The 19048-nt window shown below is 35.4% G+C and overlaps 1 protein-coding gene across 4 annotated transcripts in view; it reads left to right on the forward strand.

The window, feature by feature from the left end:
* The window catches only part of BRWD3 (bromodomain and WD repeat domain containing 3), a 156857-nt gene that overhangs the window by 60905 nt on the left and 76904 nt on the right, over nucleotides 1–19048 (forward strand). For all 4 annotated transcript variants that reach the window (XM_019956005.2, XM_070783702.1, XM_070783703.1 and 1 more), the window contains 6 exons: nucleotides 1709–1869; nucleotides 3203–3424; nucleotides 12402–12502; nucleotides 13018–13088; nucleotides 14043–14143; nucleotides 16385–16425. In XM_019956005.2, the coding sequence (XP_019811564.1) occupies nucleotides 1709–1869; nucleotides 3203–3424; nucleotides 12402–12502; nucleotides 13018–13088; nucleotides 14043–14143; nucleotides 16385–16425 (697 nt within the window). The remainder of the gene's footprint in view (nucleotides 1–1708; nucleotides 1870–3202; nucleotides 3425–12401; nucleotides 12503–13017; nucleotides 13089–14042; nucleotides 14144–16384; nucleotides 16426–19048) is intronic.

Consider the following 19048-nt stretch of genomic DNA (forward strand, 5'->3'; position numbering starts at 1 on the left):
TATGTTGCTTTTAGTTCTTAAACTTCAAATGGATTTTTAACCAGGGGCAATTTTTCCCCCAAGGAGATGTTTGGCAATGTCTGGGATGTTTTTGCATGTCACAAGTTTTTGGTGATGGGGTGTTAATAGCATCTGTTGGGTAGAGGCCAGGTATGCTGCTAAACATTCTACAATAGACAGATAGCCCCCCTACAACAAAGATTCACCAGTCTCAAAGTTCCTAAGTCCAGTAGTTCCAAGGTTGAGAAATCCTTCCTTAAAGTAATACACCTTTTCCTCTATTTACTTACAAAATATGAACGTAGAAAAGCAAAGCAGAAGTAATGGTTGATTATTTCAAGGAACTCAGAGCAGTAAGAAATATTTGACTAGAGAATGAAGATAACTTCTATAATTTTCAGACTTTAATGCCTGCTCTTCCCAACTTAGAGTTGTGGATATTTCTAGAGTTTGGGATGGGAAGCAACTGCCAAAAAGGAATCTTCTTACATAGTACTGATGGTTATGGATTTTCTACCATTATTTACTTAGCATCTCGATATAAATCCTCAGATCTCCAATGTGTTCTTATGTTTTACATTCAAAGTTGGATTTTGCCATTCATCATTCGTTTTTTATAATTTTGTCAATTTAAGGTGACTGTTAAGTTGACCTCTGCCTGAAAAAAGATTGAGATGTTGAAAGGTTTTTTATTTTTATTTGTGGCATGGTTCTAATTGTATTAATCACAGTTCTTGGCTTATATTTTGCCTTGGTTCAACATAAAGGTATTATTTATACTTTTATTTATGCAGTATGGTAAAATTTTGCCTTGCCTCAAGATCAGAAGGTTTCTATGTTTTGATTAAAATACAGTTTATGGGATGTGGAATACCGGAGGAATTTCACCCAGCAAGTAGATGCTTGTATATACTTACATAGGGAACAAGATCTTTGTTTTAGGGAAGTGAGAAGAATCCACATAGTATTTGGAGAATTGTGCAGATTTATGCTTTATTCTAGCTGCTTTTTAAGAAAATTAGATCACAAAACAAAAAAGGAGACAGGATCTAAGATGATCTTATAGGAGATGAAACCTCAAAAGTTCATTGATAACTAGAGGGGTAGTCTATAGTTTCTGAAACCAGAAATGGGGAAAACCTATAGATAAGTCTAGAAAGCATTGTTACTGAAAACCTATGTGGTGTTATAGGCTTCTTCCTCTTTTTACTGTATGAACCTCTTGTAATACTCTTAATAAATTTTTAGGGACAACTGTTTATGGTGTGGACAGGTGTGAGAAGGTAGGACAGGAGTTCATAAAATTTCCTATATAGTTTTTAAGATGTGTTATACTTAACCAAATGCTGTCTTTATTCTAAAGTTCTTTCATGTTATAGTAAGATTTATTTATATATTTAAATTTACAGTTTCTTTGACTATAGTGAACCAAGGAAAGCAAAATGGGATTGTACTTGAGAAACCATAGGAAAGCAAACAGAAAATCAGACTTCTGGGATTTAAAACAAAGTATTCTTAGGGGCTTTGTGGTAATGAACTTGAGTTTGTAAATCGTGAAATGTATGATGGAATTTAGACTTCTCACAGCATAGAATTGCTGTTGTGTGTGTACCCTCTTTTGTTTCATCATAATATTGGTGATTTAACTTTAAATGTAGGTTTTGCTTTTAGGTTTTAAGAAGTGAATCTTCTGTTTTATGTTTTTCAGTGAATATCACCTCAGCCAGGCAATTAACCGGATGTAGTCGTTTCAGCCATATTTTCCCTTCAGCTGCTTACCAGCACATTAAGATGCATAAGAGAATTCTGGGTCACTTGTCATCTGTCTACTGTGTAGCATTTGACAGAAGTGGGAGAAGAATTTTTACAGTGAGTTTAAAATTTATGACACTTGCATATTAGAGATTTACAACAATGGAAGCTAGGCTTCATGGCATTGAATTATGCTTTGTAAGCAGCTCTTCCTTTTTAGACACATGAATGCAAGAAAAAAATAAATTGAAATTGAAAATCTTTTCTCTTTTTATGTAAGTAAATGGATGAACTATAATGACTTCTATCATTTGGGAAATCTAATGTTTTTAAAAATTAAATCATCAGAAGGCCTTATATTCTAGAGGTGGTTAATTTATGTGAATGAAGTTTTATCTACTTAATTTGATTTCATTCTATTTTAGCAAACATTAAAATGCATCTTTCATTTGCCATTTAGCATAATTGGTGTCAGTTCCGCTTAATTAATGATTACATCATCCTTATAGTTGAGTAGTTGAACTACACAGTTAGTAACAAAGATTATATATTGTAATATTGTATATATCTCTCTCTGTATTCAGCACTATTTTTAAAATTGGATTTTTATTAACTAGATCATATTGTATGCTTTTTTGTACAAAATTGTAGCACACTAATGTTTCCAAGTTAAGGCTTAGTCTCATTGTTTCAGTACTAAGTTAATGTAAAAGTGTAGGTAATGGCATAATTTTCTTTTTAAATTCCTATGCTAAAACAAAGGAAGTGGTTTGTATTTTGAGTAGTTCGACTTCTTGGAGTTCATTACAGATTCTTCCACTGAGGTTTTCTTGACTTCAAAATGAATATATGGATGTTGTTGATGATGAGGATGAGGATGATGATTTTAATTTTTTTATAAACAGATAGCTTATCTACCACATTAGAGTAAAATTGCTTTTTAATATTTTAAAGCTCTTTCGAAATTCTCATGAGGAAGTTCATAATAGTTTCACCAGAGGTTATAACATAGCCTCATGTTTACTGAGAAATGCATGTAGATTTTAGGTTAAAGTTTTAAGTATTTGTAGAGAAAAAAATATTCAAAATATTCAAGCAATTAAGAAAAAAGACTGTCAGGTGTAAGGAAAGAAATAATGGCAGATATACTTAATGCCACCACACTTAAATGTGAGTTAAAAATGTTTTGAATTGTCAGAATTGGTGGTAGCTTTGAGGAGTTCTTCACATATGCCATTATCATTTTAGAGTGTCAGTGCTATTATTTGGACATCTTTTATATTTGCTATTAGATCCATATTATATGAAGAAAATAGACTAAAAAGTAAATGCTTAGAAGCAACCTTAATAAAATCCTCACTTCGTTTTTGCTTTTTTGTTTTTGGACCCCTTTGTGAGGGGGCGAATTTCTGTTTCATTGTAAATCTTTTGTCCTTTTGTGTTGATGTAGGGTTCCGATGACTGTTTGGTGAAAATCTGGGCAACAGATGATGGACGCCTTCTTGCTACACTTCGAGGGCACTCTGCTGAAATTTCTGACATGGCTGTTAACTATGAAAATACTCTCATTGCCGCAGGCAGTTGTGATAAAGTTGTGAGAGTGTGGTGTCTTCGAACTTGTGCGCCAGTTGCAGTCCTTCAGGGACATTCAGCTTCTATCACTTCCATACAGGTAAGAAAAATACAAAGATACCTCTAATATATATAAGAATGAGAATTTTCTTGTTTTTTGTTACATTGTTTGGATAATATAAAGAATGGCAACAGAAAAATTTTCATCTCTTAAGGGCTTTGTCCCTATCTTGCAGACAGGTATGCAGTTTAAAGTTCCTTTTTCGTATAAATCTGTTCTGTTTAGAGACAAGTAAAACGGTTATTTAAAAGGTTTTTTGAGTACAGTGTAAGACATCTTATTTATCTCATTTGTATTTGTGAACAAGGGACAAGACTTGGAATTGCCTTAAGGAACACTGATACCTTTTAGGCAGGATACGAATAGTTTCTAACTTGAATATTGGCATACTGTGTGTTAATATTTAATGCAAAATGCTTGTCAGTTCAGATTTTGTGTTGTGTGTAGTTTAATATTTGGGAATTTTTTATTCTTATTTTCAGTAATTTCTTATTTCAACTTGATGTTTGACGTACATCAGCTTTTTAAATATTTGTCCATATAGTGTTTTTACCAGACATTGGTAGTGAAAGTCCTGGATACTCCTCAAAGAACTTTGTTTTCTTCTTTGTGTTGACAGCAAAACAGAGGAATCCTTTTGACACTGTCTTTTAGTTTGGTCAAGGAGACCACTTTTGTGGATGAGATAATTACTCCCATTGAATTTTCTTTGTTCTTTAGTCACTAAAAAGTATGCCAGGCAATTTTTGTTTTAATATTTAAATAATATCACCTGTTTATGAGGCACTAGCAAGAATTGGGTTCAATGTATATTGGATTTGAAAATTTATACGTCAAATTTTTGATTGGTTGAAATTATCTATTGGATTTTGTTTTGGGATATTACTAGTTACTTGTGTTCTCACCATCCTATCTGACAGACTATTTCTGAAATTTGGAGATAGTCTCATACAACATGAAAAATATGAATATTTGTTACTACTGAAAATGTTTATGGAACTGTTTTGCTCCATCATAGTTTCATTTTCTAGTTTCTATCTCATTTCATTTGTGTGTGTAAGTGCCCTAGAGATCCATGGACCTCTTTTGTTTTTGTTTTTTGTGTTGCTTTTGTATGGACCACTTTTCTATAACATTCTTTCCCTTAGTGATCGCATCAAGTCTCATGGCTTTAAATTTCATCTGTAAGCTGATAACTCCAAATGTGTACTTCCATCTTGGGGCCTATCTTTTAGCTCCATACTTGTACATTCAATTACCTAGTTAGCATCATCACATGAAGGTCTGCAAGGCATCTCAAACTCAACATCTTCAAAGTTGAATCCCTGTCTTCCTTCCTCATATTTGCTCCTCCCAAACCTTTTCCCATATAAACAAATGACAACTTCATCCTTTCAGTTGCTCAGAGTAATCATCCCTGACTTTTTGTTTCTCACATTGCATATCTAACTTGTTAGCAAATCATGTTGACTCTACCCTCAAAATATATCCAGAATCTGAACAAATTCTCATGACCTTTGTCATTACTACTGTATTTCAAACCACCATCATTTGTGACCTACATTATTGAAACAGACTTCTAACTGATCTACCTGTTTCTTCCCATCCCTCTTTCCTGCCCACGTCTAGCCTCTGCATAGATACATAAATGATTTTAAGACGGAGGTTTAAAAAAAGGAAATTAAATCATGTCACTGGTGCTCAGAAGCTTTAATAGCCTCCAAATTCAGAGTTAAAGCTGAAGGTTTTACAGTGACCCACAAAACCTTACATTCTCAGCCCCTTGCTCTCTTTGAACATATCTCCTATTGCTTGTTATCATTCTGCTTTAGCTGCTTCTTTAAACCACTCTAGCTACACCCCTGCCCTTGCTTTTGCTGTTCTATATCTTGGAAATGGTCCTCTTTGGATCGTCATATGATGTATTCCCTTACTTTCCAAATGATGGAAATGCCTGTCACTTTTCCCAGGGAAACTTCCTCTGATTAACTTACTATTTTAAAATTGTATTCATTACCACACCAGCACTCTTTCATTTTTGTTCATAGTCAGTTCAGTTCAGTTCAGTTCAGTTGCTCAGTCATGTCTATTTGTGACCCCATGAATTGCACCACGCCAGGCCTCCCTGTCCATCACCAACTCCCGGAGTTCACTCAGACTCATGTCCATAGGGACAGTGATGCCATCCAGCCATCTCATCCTCTGTCATCCCCTTCTCCTCCTGCACCCAATCCCTCCCAGCATCAGAGTCTTTTCCAGTTAGTCAACTCTTCGCATGAGGTGGCCAAAGTACTGGAGTTTTAGCTTTAGCATCATTCCTTCCAAAGAAATTCCAGGGCTGATCTCCTTCAGAATGGACTGGTTGGATCTCCTTGCAGTCCAAGGAACTCTCAAGAGGCTTCTCCAACACCACAGTTCAGAAGCATCAATTCTTTGGCACTCAGCTTTCGTCACAGTCCAACTCTCACATCCATACATGACCACTGGAAAAATCATAGCCTTGACTAGACAGACCTTTTTTGGCAAAGTAATGTCTCTGCTTTTCAACATGCTATCTAGGTTAGTCATAACTTTTCTTCCAAGGAGTAAACGTCTTTTAATTTCAGGGTTGCAGTCACCATCTGCAGTCATTTTGGAGCCCCGAAAAATAAAGTCTGACACTGTTTCCACTGTTTCCCCATCTATTTCCCATGAAGTGATGGGACCAGATGCCATGATCTTCGTTTTCTGAATGTTAAGCTTTAAGCCAACTTTTTCACTCTCCTCTTTCACTTTCATCAAGAGGATTTTTAGTTCTTCTTCACTTTCTGCCATAAGGGTGGTGTCATCTGCATACCTGCGGTTATTGACATTTCTCCTGGCAATCTTGATTCCAGCTTGTGCTTCTTCCAGCCCAGCATTTCTCATGATGTACTCTGCATATAAGTTAAATAAGCAGGGGGACAATATACAGCCTTGAGGTACTCCTTTTCCTATTTGGAACCAGTCTGTTGTTCCATGTCCAGTTCTAACTATTGCTTCCTGACCTGCATATAGGTTTCTCAAAAGGCAGGTCAGGTGGTCTGGTATTCCCATCTCTTTCAGAATTTTCCACAGTTTCTTGTGATCCACACAGTCAAAGTCTTTGACATAGTCAATAAAGCAGAAATAGATGCTTTTCTGGAACTCTTTTGCTTTTTCTATGATCCAACAGATGTTGGCAATTTGATCTCTGGTTCCTCTGCCTTTTCTAAAACCAGTTTGAACATCTGGAAGTTTACGGTTGATGTATTGCTGAAGCCTGGCTTGGAGAATTTTGAGCGTTACTTTACTAGCGTGTGAGATGAGTGCAATTGTGCAGTAGTTTGAGCATTCTTTGGCATTGCCTTTCTTTGGGATTGGAATGAAAACTGACCTTTTCCAGGCCTGTGGCCACTGCTGAGTTTTCCAAATTTGCTGGTATACTGAGTGCAGCACTTTCACAGCATCATCTTTTAGGATTTGAAATAGCTCTTCTGGAATTCCATCACCTCCACTAGCTTTGTTCGTAGTGATGCTTTCTAAGGCTCACTTGATTTCACATTCGAGGATGTCTGGCTCTAGGTGAGTGATCATTCCATCGTGATTATCTGGGTCATGAAGATGTTTTTTGTACAGTTCTTTTGTGTATTCTTGCCACCTCTTCTTAATATCTTCTTCTTCTGTTCGGTCCATACCATCTCTGTCCTTTATCTAGCCCATCTTTGCATGAAATGTTCCCGTGGTATGTCTAATTTTCTTGAAGAGATGTCTAGTCTTTCCCATTCTGTTGTTTTCCTCTATTTCTTTGCATTGATCACTGAGGTGGGGGCTTTCTTATCTCTCCTTGCTATTTTGGAACTCTGCATTCAGATGCTTATATCTTTCCTTTTCTCCTTTGCTTTTCGCTTCTCTTCTTTTCACAGCTATTTGTAAGGCCCCCCCAGACAGCCATTTTGCTTTTTTGCATTTCTTTTCCATGGGGATGGTCTTGATCCCTGTTTCCTGTGCAATGTAATGTCTCCGTCCATAATTCATCAGGCACTCTATCTATCAGATCTAGGCCCTTAAATCTATTTCTCACTTCCACTGTATAATTATAAGGGATTTGATTTAGGTCATACCTGAATGGTCTAGTGGTTTTCCCTACTTTCTTCAATTTAAGTCTGAATTTGGCAATAAGGAGTTCATGGTCTGAGCCACAGTCAGCTCCTGGTCTTGTTTTTGTTGACTGTATAGAGCTTCTCCATCTTTGGCTACAAAGAATATAATCAGTCTGATTTCGGTGTTGACCATCTGGTGATGTCCATGTGTAGAGTCTTCTCTTGTGTTGTTGGAAGAGGGTGTTTGTTATGTCCAGTGCATTTTCTTGGCAAAACTCTATTCGTCTTTGCCCTGCTTCATTCCGTATTCCAAGGCCAAATTTGCCTGTTACTCCAGGTGTTTCTTGACTTCCTACTTTTGCATTCCAGTCCCCTATAATGAAAAGGACATCTTTTTTGGATGTTAGTTCTAAAAGGTCTTGTAGGTCTTCATAGAGCCGTTCAACTTCAGCTTCTCCAGCATTACTGGTTGGGGCATAGACTTGGATTACTGTGATATTGAATGGTTTGCCTTGGAAACGAACAGAGATCATTCTGTCGTTTTTGAGATTGCATCCAAGTACTGCATTTCGGACCCTTTTGTTGACCATGATGGCTACACCCTTTCTTCTGAGGGATTCCTGACCGTAGTAGTAGATATAATGGTCATCTGAGTTAAATTCACCTATTCCAGTCCATTTTAGTTCATTGATTCCTAGATGTCGACATTCACTCTTGCCATCTCTTGTTTGACCACTTCCAATTTGCCTTGATTCATGGACCTGACATTCCAGGTTCCTATGCAATATTGCTCTTTAAAGCATCGGACCTTGCTTCTATCACCAGTCACATCCACAACTGGGTATTCTTTTTTCTTTGGCTCCATCCCTTCATTCTTTCTGTAGTTATTTCTCCAGAAATAACTGATCTCCAGTAGCGTATTGGGCACCTACTGATCTGGGGAGTTCCTCTTTTAGTGTCCTATCATTTAGCCTTTTCATACTGTTCATTGGGTCTTAAGGCAAGAATACTGACATGGTTTACCATTCCATTCTCCAGTGGACCACATTCTGTCAGACCTCTCCACTATGATCCACCCGTCTTGGGTGGCCCCAAGTGCATGGGTTAGTTTCATTGAATTAGACAAGGCTGCAGTCCTAGTGTGATTAGTTTGACTAGTTTTCTGTGATTATGGTTTCAGTGTGTCTGCCCTCTGATGCCCTTTTGCAACAACCTACCATCTTACTTGGGTTTCTCTTACCTTGGACGTGGGGTATCTCTTCACTGCTGCTCCAGCAAATTGCAGCCGCTGCTCCTTACCTTGGATGAGGGGTATCTCCTTACCGCCGCCCCTCCTGCTTTGAATGTGGAATAGCTCCTGTAGGCCCTCCTGCCACCCCCGCAGCCACTACTCCTTGGATGTGAGGTTGCTCCTCCCGGCTGCCGCCCCTGACCTCGGTCGTGGGGTAGCTCCTCTCAGCCTCTCCTGGGCTGTCGCAGCCTGGCGCTCTCGGCCGCCACCCCTGACCTCGGACGTGGGGTAGCTCCTCTCAGCTGCCGCCCCTGATCTCAGACGTAGGGTAGGTCCTCTTGGCCATTCCTGCGCCGTCGCAGCATGGCACTCTTGGCCACTGCCACTGACCTCGGACGTGGGGTAACTCCTCCTGGCCACTGTCCCTCGGGCATGGGGTCCTCCCGGCTTCTGCCCCTGACCTTGGATGTGGGGTAGGTCTCTTGGCCACGCTCTGCGCCATCGCAGCCGAACAGTTATTACTATTGTTCATAGTAATAATTATCATTTAGCATGCATTCTATATGTTTTATTCTTTGCTAATTATCTCTATTAACATTGTAGTATATTATTATTTTTTCAGTTTCTTTCTTCTTTAAATAAAATTGAAGTAACATGGTATGGTGTTAATAGTGGTTGCCTCTGGATAGTGGGATTATGAATAGCTTTTGTTCTGTTTTTCTGTATTTCCTAGCTTTTATTCAATAACTATGTATTAAAATTGTAATTGTAATGTAATAAAAATTATATTCAAAAATGCACATGTGTTTTAATTTTCTAATCTTAAACATGATTTCTCATTTAAAAACAACCCAAAAATGGGGCTTCCTTGGTAGTCCAGTGGTTGGGAGTCTGCCTGTTAATGCAGGGAACTTGAGTTCAGTCCTTGGTACCAGAAGATCCCACATTCTGCAGGGCAACTAAGCCCAGGTGCCACAACTACTGAGTCCATGCTCTAGAGCCGGCAAGCTGCAACTACTAAAACCCACATGTCTAGATCCTATGCTGTACAAGGGAAGCCACTATGATGAGAAGCCTATGCACCATAATGAAGAGTAGTCCCCGCTTGCTGCAACTAGAGAAAGCTCATTCATAGTAATGAAGACCCAGTGCAGCCAAAAATAATTAATTAATTAAAAATACATTAAATACAAAAATAGATACATTTATGAACTGAATTCCCTTTTGTGATTGAAAAAGTTAAAGTATAATGAGGATAATAAAGGTTTTAGTATTTCTTCAAACTTAATCAGTTCAGTTCAGTTCAGTCATTCAGTAGTGTCCGACTCTTTGTGACCCCATGAACCACAGCACGCCAGGCCTCCCTGTCCATCACCAACTCCCGGAGTCCACCCAAACCCATGTCCATCGAGTCGATGATGCCATCCAACCATCTCATCCTCTGTTGTCCCTTTCTCCTCCCGCCCTCAATCTTTCCCAGCATCAGGGTCTTTTCCAATGAGTCAGCTCTTCATATCAGGTGGCCAAAATATTGGAGTTTCAGCTTCAACATCAGTCCTTCCAATGAACACCCAGGACTGATCTCCTTTAGGATGGACTGGTTGGATCTCCTTGCAGTCCAAGGGACTCTCAAGAGTCTTCTCTAACACCAGAGTTCAAGAGCATCAATTCTTCGGCGCTCAGCTTTCTTTATAGTCCAACTCTCATATCCATACATAACCACTAGAAAAACCATAGCCTTGACTAGACGGACCTTTGTTGGCAAAAGAATGTCTCTGCTTTTTAATATGCTATCTAGGTTGGTCATAACTTTCCTTCCAAGGAGTAAGCATCTTTTAATTTCATGGCTGTAATCATCATCTGCAGTGATTTTGGAGCCCAGAAAAATAAAGTCGGCCACTGTTTCCACTGTTTCCCCATCTATCTGCCATGAAGTGATGGGACTGGATGCCACAATCTTAATTTTCTGAATGTTGAGCTTTAAGCCAACTTTTTCACTCTCCTCTTTCACTTTCATCAAGAGGCTCTTTAGTTCTTCTTTACTTTCTGCCATAAGGGTGGTGTCATCTGCATAAAATCATACTATTTCATATTTTATTGTCTCATTCCTGTAGATCCTAGATCAGCATATTTACCAGCCAGATAGTAAATATATTAGGCTTTGCAGACCATATGGCCTCTATTTCATACTGAGCAACTTCACTTTCACTTTTTACTTACATGCCTTGGAGAAGGAAATGGCAACCCACTCCAGTGTTCTTGCCTGGAGAATCCCAGGTTCGGGGGAGCCTGGTGGGCTGCCATCTATGGGGTTGCACAGAGTCAGACATGACTGAAGCGACAGCTGCAGCAGCAACTACTTTGCTGTTGTAGTGCAAAGCAACCACAGCCAGTTTAAGCTGACTGTGTACCAATAAAACTTTATTTACATAAACAAGCAGGAAACTGGATTTGGTGTATGGGCTATAATTTGGAGGCTTCTGCTATAGATTGTGGATTAAGCTTTCTGATGCAAGCTTCTGTAGCTCAGAAATGAATATATAAGTGTACTACCTGAGCACTGGTTTCTTTACTATTTATCAGCTCTTAATGGATAATATTAATTGATATTTTTTGTTTGATTTAAGCTTTGTAGTATTTAGAAGTTCTGTGCTTCCAAACAAGAAAACTAAATAAATGACTTCTAATACCTATAATGATTTTTTGCTTTTGATATGAATTTAAAATTTATTCAAGTCATATTCATCTTGATCCTTAATCTTCATCTCAGTGGAAGGTATTCATTATGTTTATTTGGAATTTTAATTTTTTAAAATTATTTATTTGGCCATGCTGCATGGCTTATAGGATCTTAGTTCCCCAACCAGAAATTGAACCCAGGATACGGCAGTGAAAGCACTGAGTCCTAACCACTGGATTGCCAGGAAATTCCTCATTTGGGATTTTTAAAACTCATGGGCATGCTCGAGACCCTGGTTTGATTTTCAGTCTTCCTGTGTGCCAGACATCAGGAGTACAGTTAACTTTCCCCTTATTCTCTTCTGAGGATGTCTAAAATATTGAGTGTTAGAGCTTGAGAATCCTACGTGACTAAGACCATCTGTGGTTTATCTGGAATAGTAGTCATACTTCAAATTGGCAACTCAATTTATATTTTTAAATCTTTTTTCCACAATGATACATACAGACATTTGACTTATATTATCCATGTACATGAAAATGATTTAGATTTTAAAATGCCAAAATTTCCATTGTACTTCATTGAAGTCAAGAGTTTAAAATGTTAAAACCCAAATACTTAGACTTGTACCTTCCTAGTTACTGATTTTTAGATTTTCTTTTGATGCCTTTTTCGGGTAAACTATAAAAATTTTATGTTGTTGGTATATAAGCATGTATTCAGCAGATTTATAATGGTTTAACTAGTAATGACTTTGTGTTTTCTCCTTTAAAAGCAGTGAAATAATAATCTTTAAGTGTTGTATTGAATAATTTTTAAATAAGTGTCTTTAGGACTAAAATATTTCATCCTAAATTAAATGACTGACTTTCTCTACAGTTTTTTTATATTTTAATTTTTAATAAGATGTCCATTAATCTAGGAAATTTAAATAACTAATTTCTTGAAACTGAAATTAAGTTGAAACATGAAAGATTTCTATTCTAATTAGAATTTTTTTTCCAGTTTTGTCCATCAACTAAAGGCACAACCAGATACCTCACTTCTACTGGTGCTGATGGAACAATCTGTTTCTGGCAATGGCATGTGAAAACAATGAAGTTTAAGTAAGTTTAGAATTTTGTTAAAAATTTTATGAAAAGAATGTTCATTTTTCTTTATCATCTTGAGAGATTCTTGATAGTTCATGTATTAAATATGTAAATTATGTGTGCATGGATGTGTGTGTACACATCCATACTGACTTCAATTGGATGTTAGAGATTTTAGAGTAAATTTTTTATGAAACCAATGTTGAAGAGACTATACACAAAATTTTGATAAGGAGTATTTGTTTCATTTCTTACTGTGGTAAGAACACCTTGAACTTTTTTTCATGGTGGTAGTAAGTAACATGGTAACTTATTTGTAAAGCTAAAATAATAATACTGGTGGCATAAAGTATGTTTGTAAGTTTAAATGCATTTTTAACTTCAATAGTGGAAATAGTACCTTTTGACTACCTCAGTTTTGTGCTTTCTATAATATTGATGATAAATCTGTCAATGTCTAGCAGTGTGCTAAAATTCTTGTACATTAAAAGAACATGATGAAAAATAAAAACATCTTACTTTTCTCTTAGAGATCGCCCAGTGAAATTTACTGAGAGATCTAGACCTGGAGTTCAGATATCTTGTTCATCTTTCAGTTCTGGTATGTATAAAAATTGAGTGTTTTTTTTAGTGCCTAAAATATTGAATAATCCAGTTATAAAAGATTTTTCAGTTGTAAAATATTTTTCAGGTTTTTGGAGAAAATGCCTATGTTCAAGAATTAATAGACACATACTAAAAATGTTATAGTAGACCTTTGTGAATTCTAATTAACATATCATAGAATTTGAGTTTTTTTCTTATTTACAATTAATATGTTTTTATGTAACAATGAATTTAGTTGGTAGAAAGTACAGCCTTCCCCCAACACTCACACATAATTCAACATGAAAATCCTACCCTGACTTTTCAGAAAACATGTACTGTGGCTTCGTATAGAAGACCCGTTCTCAGTATGTAAACAGTGTTTTTCTACTGCTGTTAAGAATTGTATGCTAATTAACCTTCTATTTTTTGTTGGTGTAAAATATAGCATTAAATTTTCCATTTTAAGAAACATTTTTAAGTGTACAGTTCTATGGCATTAAGTACATTCACATTGTTCTGCATATATTACCACCATCCATCTCTAGAATTTTTTTCATCATCCCAAAAGCTGCTAGTTTTCACCCTTAACCACTACAGCCACTATACAGAGAATTGTAAATATAGATTATTTTATAAATAAGTTTGGAACATTATGTTTTTATAAGATATAAAGAAATGAATTCCTCAAGGCTTTTAGTGTTTATGATCCAAAGGCCTGTATTTGGTGTAAAAGTTGTGTTTTTATTGGGTGAGTGATATAGTTGTTCCTTAAATATTCCTCTTGTTTTTCTTGAATTTTACTTATTTTTCTCTGAGATATTAATATGCCTTAATTAGAAGATAACTTTGTGTTTGTTGAAGACTTTTTTATTAATAAGGTAAAGTATAACTAAGGAAGCAATCAGAGGGTTTTGAAAGTTTCTTGGTATAATTTTCTTAAATGTTTGTTTATTTTTTAATCCTCTAGGTGGTATGTTTATTACAACAGGTAGCACTGACCATGTGATTAGAATATATTATTTGGGTTCTGAGATCCCTGAGAAAATTGCCGAATTAGAGTCACATACGGTAAGAACAAAATGAAAAACTTAAATATCATGCTTTCTTTTTAAACACCCATGGGAAGCCGGTTTTATTTCTTCTTTGCTGATCTCTAATCTAATATAGATTGGTCCTGAGACTGTATGGTAAGATGTCTCTTTAGTGGTGAAGATTGGTATGAAATTCTGATTTAGTATGCTTATAGTATTTAAGACAATTTCTGACTATATGAGAAGGGAAAAATATATGTTACAGTAATAATTTATTAAAAAAATCATGTTTTAGCCTGCTTTATTAATCATATAAGTGTTTGTTACTTTGAAGTCTACTTATTAAAAGACATATTAAGGTACATCTTAGGAAGAAAATTCTTTTTACTGAACTTAGCTCATTGGTCTTAGTTTGATTATTTTCAGAATGCCATCAGACTCCTGAAATCTAATCCCATTTAATTGTCAACAACAGCCTTCCATACAGGGAAGTTTTATACTAGGGTGACAGCCATTGGTGCCTGGGAATTTTCTTCTTAAGCTCTCTCCACTGTTGTGTGACATTTACAAGAAATTTTGGAGCCATTATTGTTTATTTATATCCCTGTATACCTTTTACTTCTTCCTCCTCTTTATTTCCTTACCTTCTTCTCCAGACAGTTGTTTACTGTTGAAAATGGGAATATTTGTTTCAACTCACTGTGGATCTCGTGTTCCTCATTGTCAAAGCTATATAGTCTGCATCTGAAAGTACTCAGCTTTACAGTCTTACTATTACTGTTCCTACTACTTTTGATGCTTAATTGATTTGGAATAGTATTAGTACATATCAGTAAAACACAAAATTTCCCTGAAAGATAAATTTTAAAAAAGATACTTTGTGAGTTCCAGAATCATTCATGTTCCCGAAACTTGAGTAAAACAGAGACCCCTGTTAGAAACTTTTCCTTGAACTTTTGGAAACAACCTCCTTCTTTTGTCTTATCATATGAACATAATTGAATATTCAGCTTATGAAGAGTTACTGAACCAAGCTGAGCTCTCAACTTGCTGTAACTTATTCCTAGATACTAAAATCCTGGAATATTATTTAAATTGTGAAATACAAAAACTTAGGAAATATATAACAATCTCAATCTTGAGAGTATCCAGTAGGAAAAATCCAGTTGTGCTAGACCACACAAAGGAGGCATCTTTACAGTTACCACCCAGGCAAGGTGTATATACAGTATGGTCACATTTATTGAGAGCTGAGAAAGGAGGAAGTAATAAATAAATGGGAAATAATTGAGGGAGAAAAGATGAAGAAAAATTGATTGGTAGAGGGTTTTTGGCAGAGGCCCAGATAAAAAAGGTCAGAAAACTTAAACATTCCCTGTTGAAATTAGTGGCAGCTGTTAGTCATTGAAAATAAGATGTCCTTTCCTAACATCTAAAACTAGTTATTGGAACTGACAGTGAGTGTCCTGAATCTATCAGATAAAAATACTCAGTGAAATCATGGAACAGTGTGAATCACAGATATGTCTGAACATATGAAGATGGTTTAATGTGTTTTAAAATGAAAAAGTAACTAAATATGAAGACATTTAGTATCTGAGCTTTTTATTAAAATTTAAGTGCAAATAAAAAAATTAAAAGAAGTTAAGTTCAAATTTAGTTCAATAATTGTGGTTTGTGAAAATGTTCACCACATTTGAAGGTGCATTACTATAGTATAATCACTACAGTACACATTATATTTGTAATAAGTGTAGTTTAGTCATAAAGGAAGATTCAAACAACAGTATCTAAGTTAAGATACCTAAAGACTGTCAAATGAATTCATTGTAAAATAATTAAATAAACCATGTGAGAAACAGCAAATGACTGATTTGTTTTCTGAAATTAAAAAAAGGTTAAGTGAAAAATTTAATTCAACTACTATTAAATGAATTATTTTAAAGTGGCATTTTAGTGTGTTGTTTTATTATGGGGAATATAATAAACTAATACCTATTCAGAACTATCTTGTCTCTTGAGATTTTGGTTTAGAAACAGATTTGCTTATGTTTAGAAACAAGTTTGTCTCAAATTACTGCTGATAACTATTCCTCCTTAGTTAATAATTTCAGTCTTTATTAATTTTTTTAAAGAAAATTAGAGATTTTTTTAAAAGAAAATTATAACATTAAAAAAATCCACTTAATGATACTTTTGCATGTGAATTTGAGGAAAAGAGTACTTTATTTTAAAAATAAATTAATTCTAATCACAAACCTTTTGTTTTATGTCTTAGGACAAAGTTGTTGCTGTTCAGTTCTGTAACAATGGAGACAGGTAATTATGTAGTGCATATCTGTATAAACAGATGTTTTACATATTTTACCTCTATGTCTTCAGAAAAAGCTACGTCTACTATAGATGTTTTATTTCTGTCTAGTTAAACTGAAAGCTGTTGTCTCTTTTTGATGACATTCTCATCCCAGATCTTCTAAGCTCCCATCCAAATAGTAGCCATAGTCTATCAATTCTTCCTGTATGAATGATTTCTTTTTTTGTTTATTTTGCTTTTTCCCTTTCCGTTATCATCCACCTTGGTCAAGAATTCCATTATTTGACCCATTACCTTCAATATTCTTCTCCCTTCTAAATGTGTCTTATCCATTTCTGTCAGATTAACTTTGCTCTATTCAGAAATTTTTAGTGTTTCCTCTTTGTCTGTAGGATAGAATTCAGATGTTTTAGCCTGACATTCAGAATTCTCTACAACTGGACTTAGGCCTACATTCTTTTCTCATCTACTATTCCCTATTTAAATACTCAGATCCAGCCCAATTGATTTAGTCATCATTATTATTATAGTCCATATGCATTTTCTCATCCATTCTTTTGCTTATACTTTACCTCATACCAGGAATAATCATACCCTACTTCCTTTCACTCCTGTTCTATCCCTCCTATGTCTTCCCTTTCCCTTCTGCTCTCCTTCCTTTTATTTCCTTCTCCTTCCTGTCTCTTTTTCTTCTCTAAGTTCTGTCTTTCTTTTAAGGTTCATACCCTACCTGAAGCCTTTCCTGACTCCTCTAGATTTTAGCTGTCTGTCTTCCTCTGAATATCTAGATTGGTTACTGTCTCTACTATTCATATGATACACATTTCCTATGTCTGTTAACTCAGAAATTATACACAAGTATTCTTGCACCCTCTCAAATGTATCATCCCCAGAAGGTGATAACTTTCTGCCTTGGCCTACAGATTGACCTAGAATAGATTTTAAAATTTATCCACTTGGCATAAATTTGTATCCTTATCTGTCTATAAGGACATTATGTGAGTGACCATGTTTTACTATTAAATACTTTTCAAACACCGGGTGATTACTATGATAAATGTGTTCATCTTCATTCAATGCAAGAGTAAATAATAATGATCCACCAAGAGTGATATATTTATTAGGAATGAAAAAACCTTCAAATAATTTTTAAGGTTGTTTTATTGTACCATACTGAGTATACATGTAAAAGTTTGTATAGCTACTATTCTTTCATACTAGGAGTATCTGAATTTTTAAAATTCTTTACCTTTTTCCTTAAATGCAAAACATTATTTTATCTAAATTATGTGGCCAGTACATATATCAAAAGATGTCTAATTTTACTAATAATCAAGAGAAATGCAATTTAGAATAACAATAACAATTTTTTCTTTCAGAATGACAAGATATTGAAGAATCATAGCATCCAGTATTGACAAGGGTTTAGGAAAAATAGGCACTGTCCCACAACTTTGATGATAACTGTAAATTGTTTTTTAAAAAAGAACTTTTTAGGGAAATAATTTGGCAGTATGTCAAAAGCTTTCAAAATGTGCCTACCCTGAAGGGGGAATATTATAGAGAAAAGATGCAGAAAAAGTATAAATTCTTCATGAAAGAGTCCGTTATACCATTAAACTAGGAAAATGTCCTTGATTTGACAGCTCCTAGTGTGCGCATCTGTGGCCAAATCTGAAGTTGGAACAAGGTTTTTGTTTTTTAAAAAATGTGCCTGTCCTTTGACTCAGCAAAGATATATATAAGGTTTCACAAAGATGTGTATAGAGATATTCATCACAGCATTATTTATAATGGCAAAGACTGGAAATAGTAAAAATGTTCATTAAGTGGTTGATTAAATTTTGATAGATCCAATTGTTGAATAATTATTGAAAGGGATGATAACTTTTATATTTGTAAACAGAGAAATATATCTACAAAATACAGTTGACCTTTGAAAAACATAGATTTGAACTGTGCAGGTCCACTTATGAATACTTTTTTAAATTAATACATTAGAAAACTTTTTGGAGATTTGTGATAATTTGAAAAAACTCAGACAAATCACATAGCTTAGAAATATTGAAAATATTAAGAGAAAGGTATGCCATGAATGCATAAAATATATGTAGATATATGTATAACACATAAGATATGGGGTCTTCCATTTTCATTGGGACATGGGATCTTCCATTTTCGTCGTGGCATGCAAACTCTAGTTGCAGCATCTGGAAAAACACTATAAGTCAGTGTGTGTGTGTGTGTGTGTGGTAAGTCGCTTCAGTCATGTTCGACTCTTTGTGACCCTATGGACTGTAGCCCTCCAGGCTTTTCTGTCCATGGGATCCTCCAGGCAAGAATACTGGAGTGGATTGCCATGCCCTCCTCCAAGGGATCTTCCTTTGTATTGTAATTCTATTCCCTGTAGTAGGAATATATAAATGTATGTGTATATATGAAGTCTGAAAGAATAGAAACGAAGTTCCAGATAGTGATACGTTATAGTTATAGGTTAACGAATATATTTTTATTCAGTTTTATTGAGATGCATTCCACATAAAATTCAGTGTTTTAAATATATCCCCAGGGCTGTGCAGCCTTCACTATGATCACCTTTATTTTATTTTTTAATTAAAATATTTTTGA

This window comes from Bos indicus, chromosome X, assembly GCF_029378745.1.
Source record: "Bos indicus isolate NIAB-ARS_2022 breed Sahiwal x Tharparkar chromosome X, NIAB-ARS_B.indTharparkar_mat_pri_1.0, whole genome shotgun sequence".
Lineage (NCBI taxonomy): Eukaryota > Metazoa > Chordata > Mammalia > Artiodactyla > Bovidae > Bos > Bos indicus.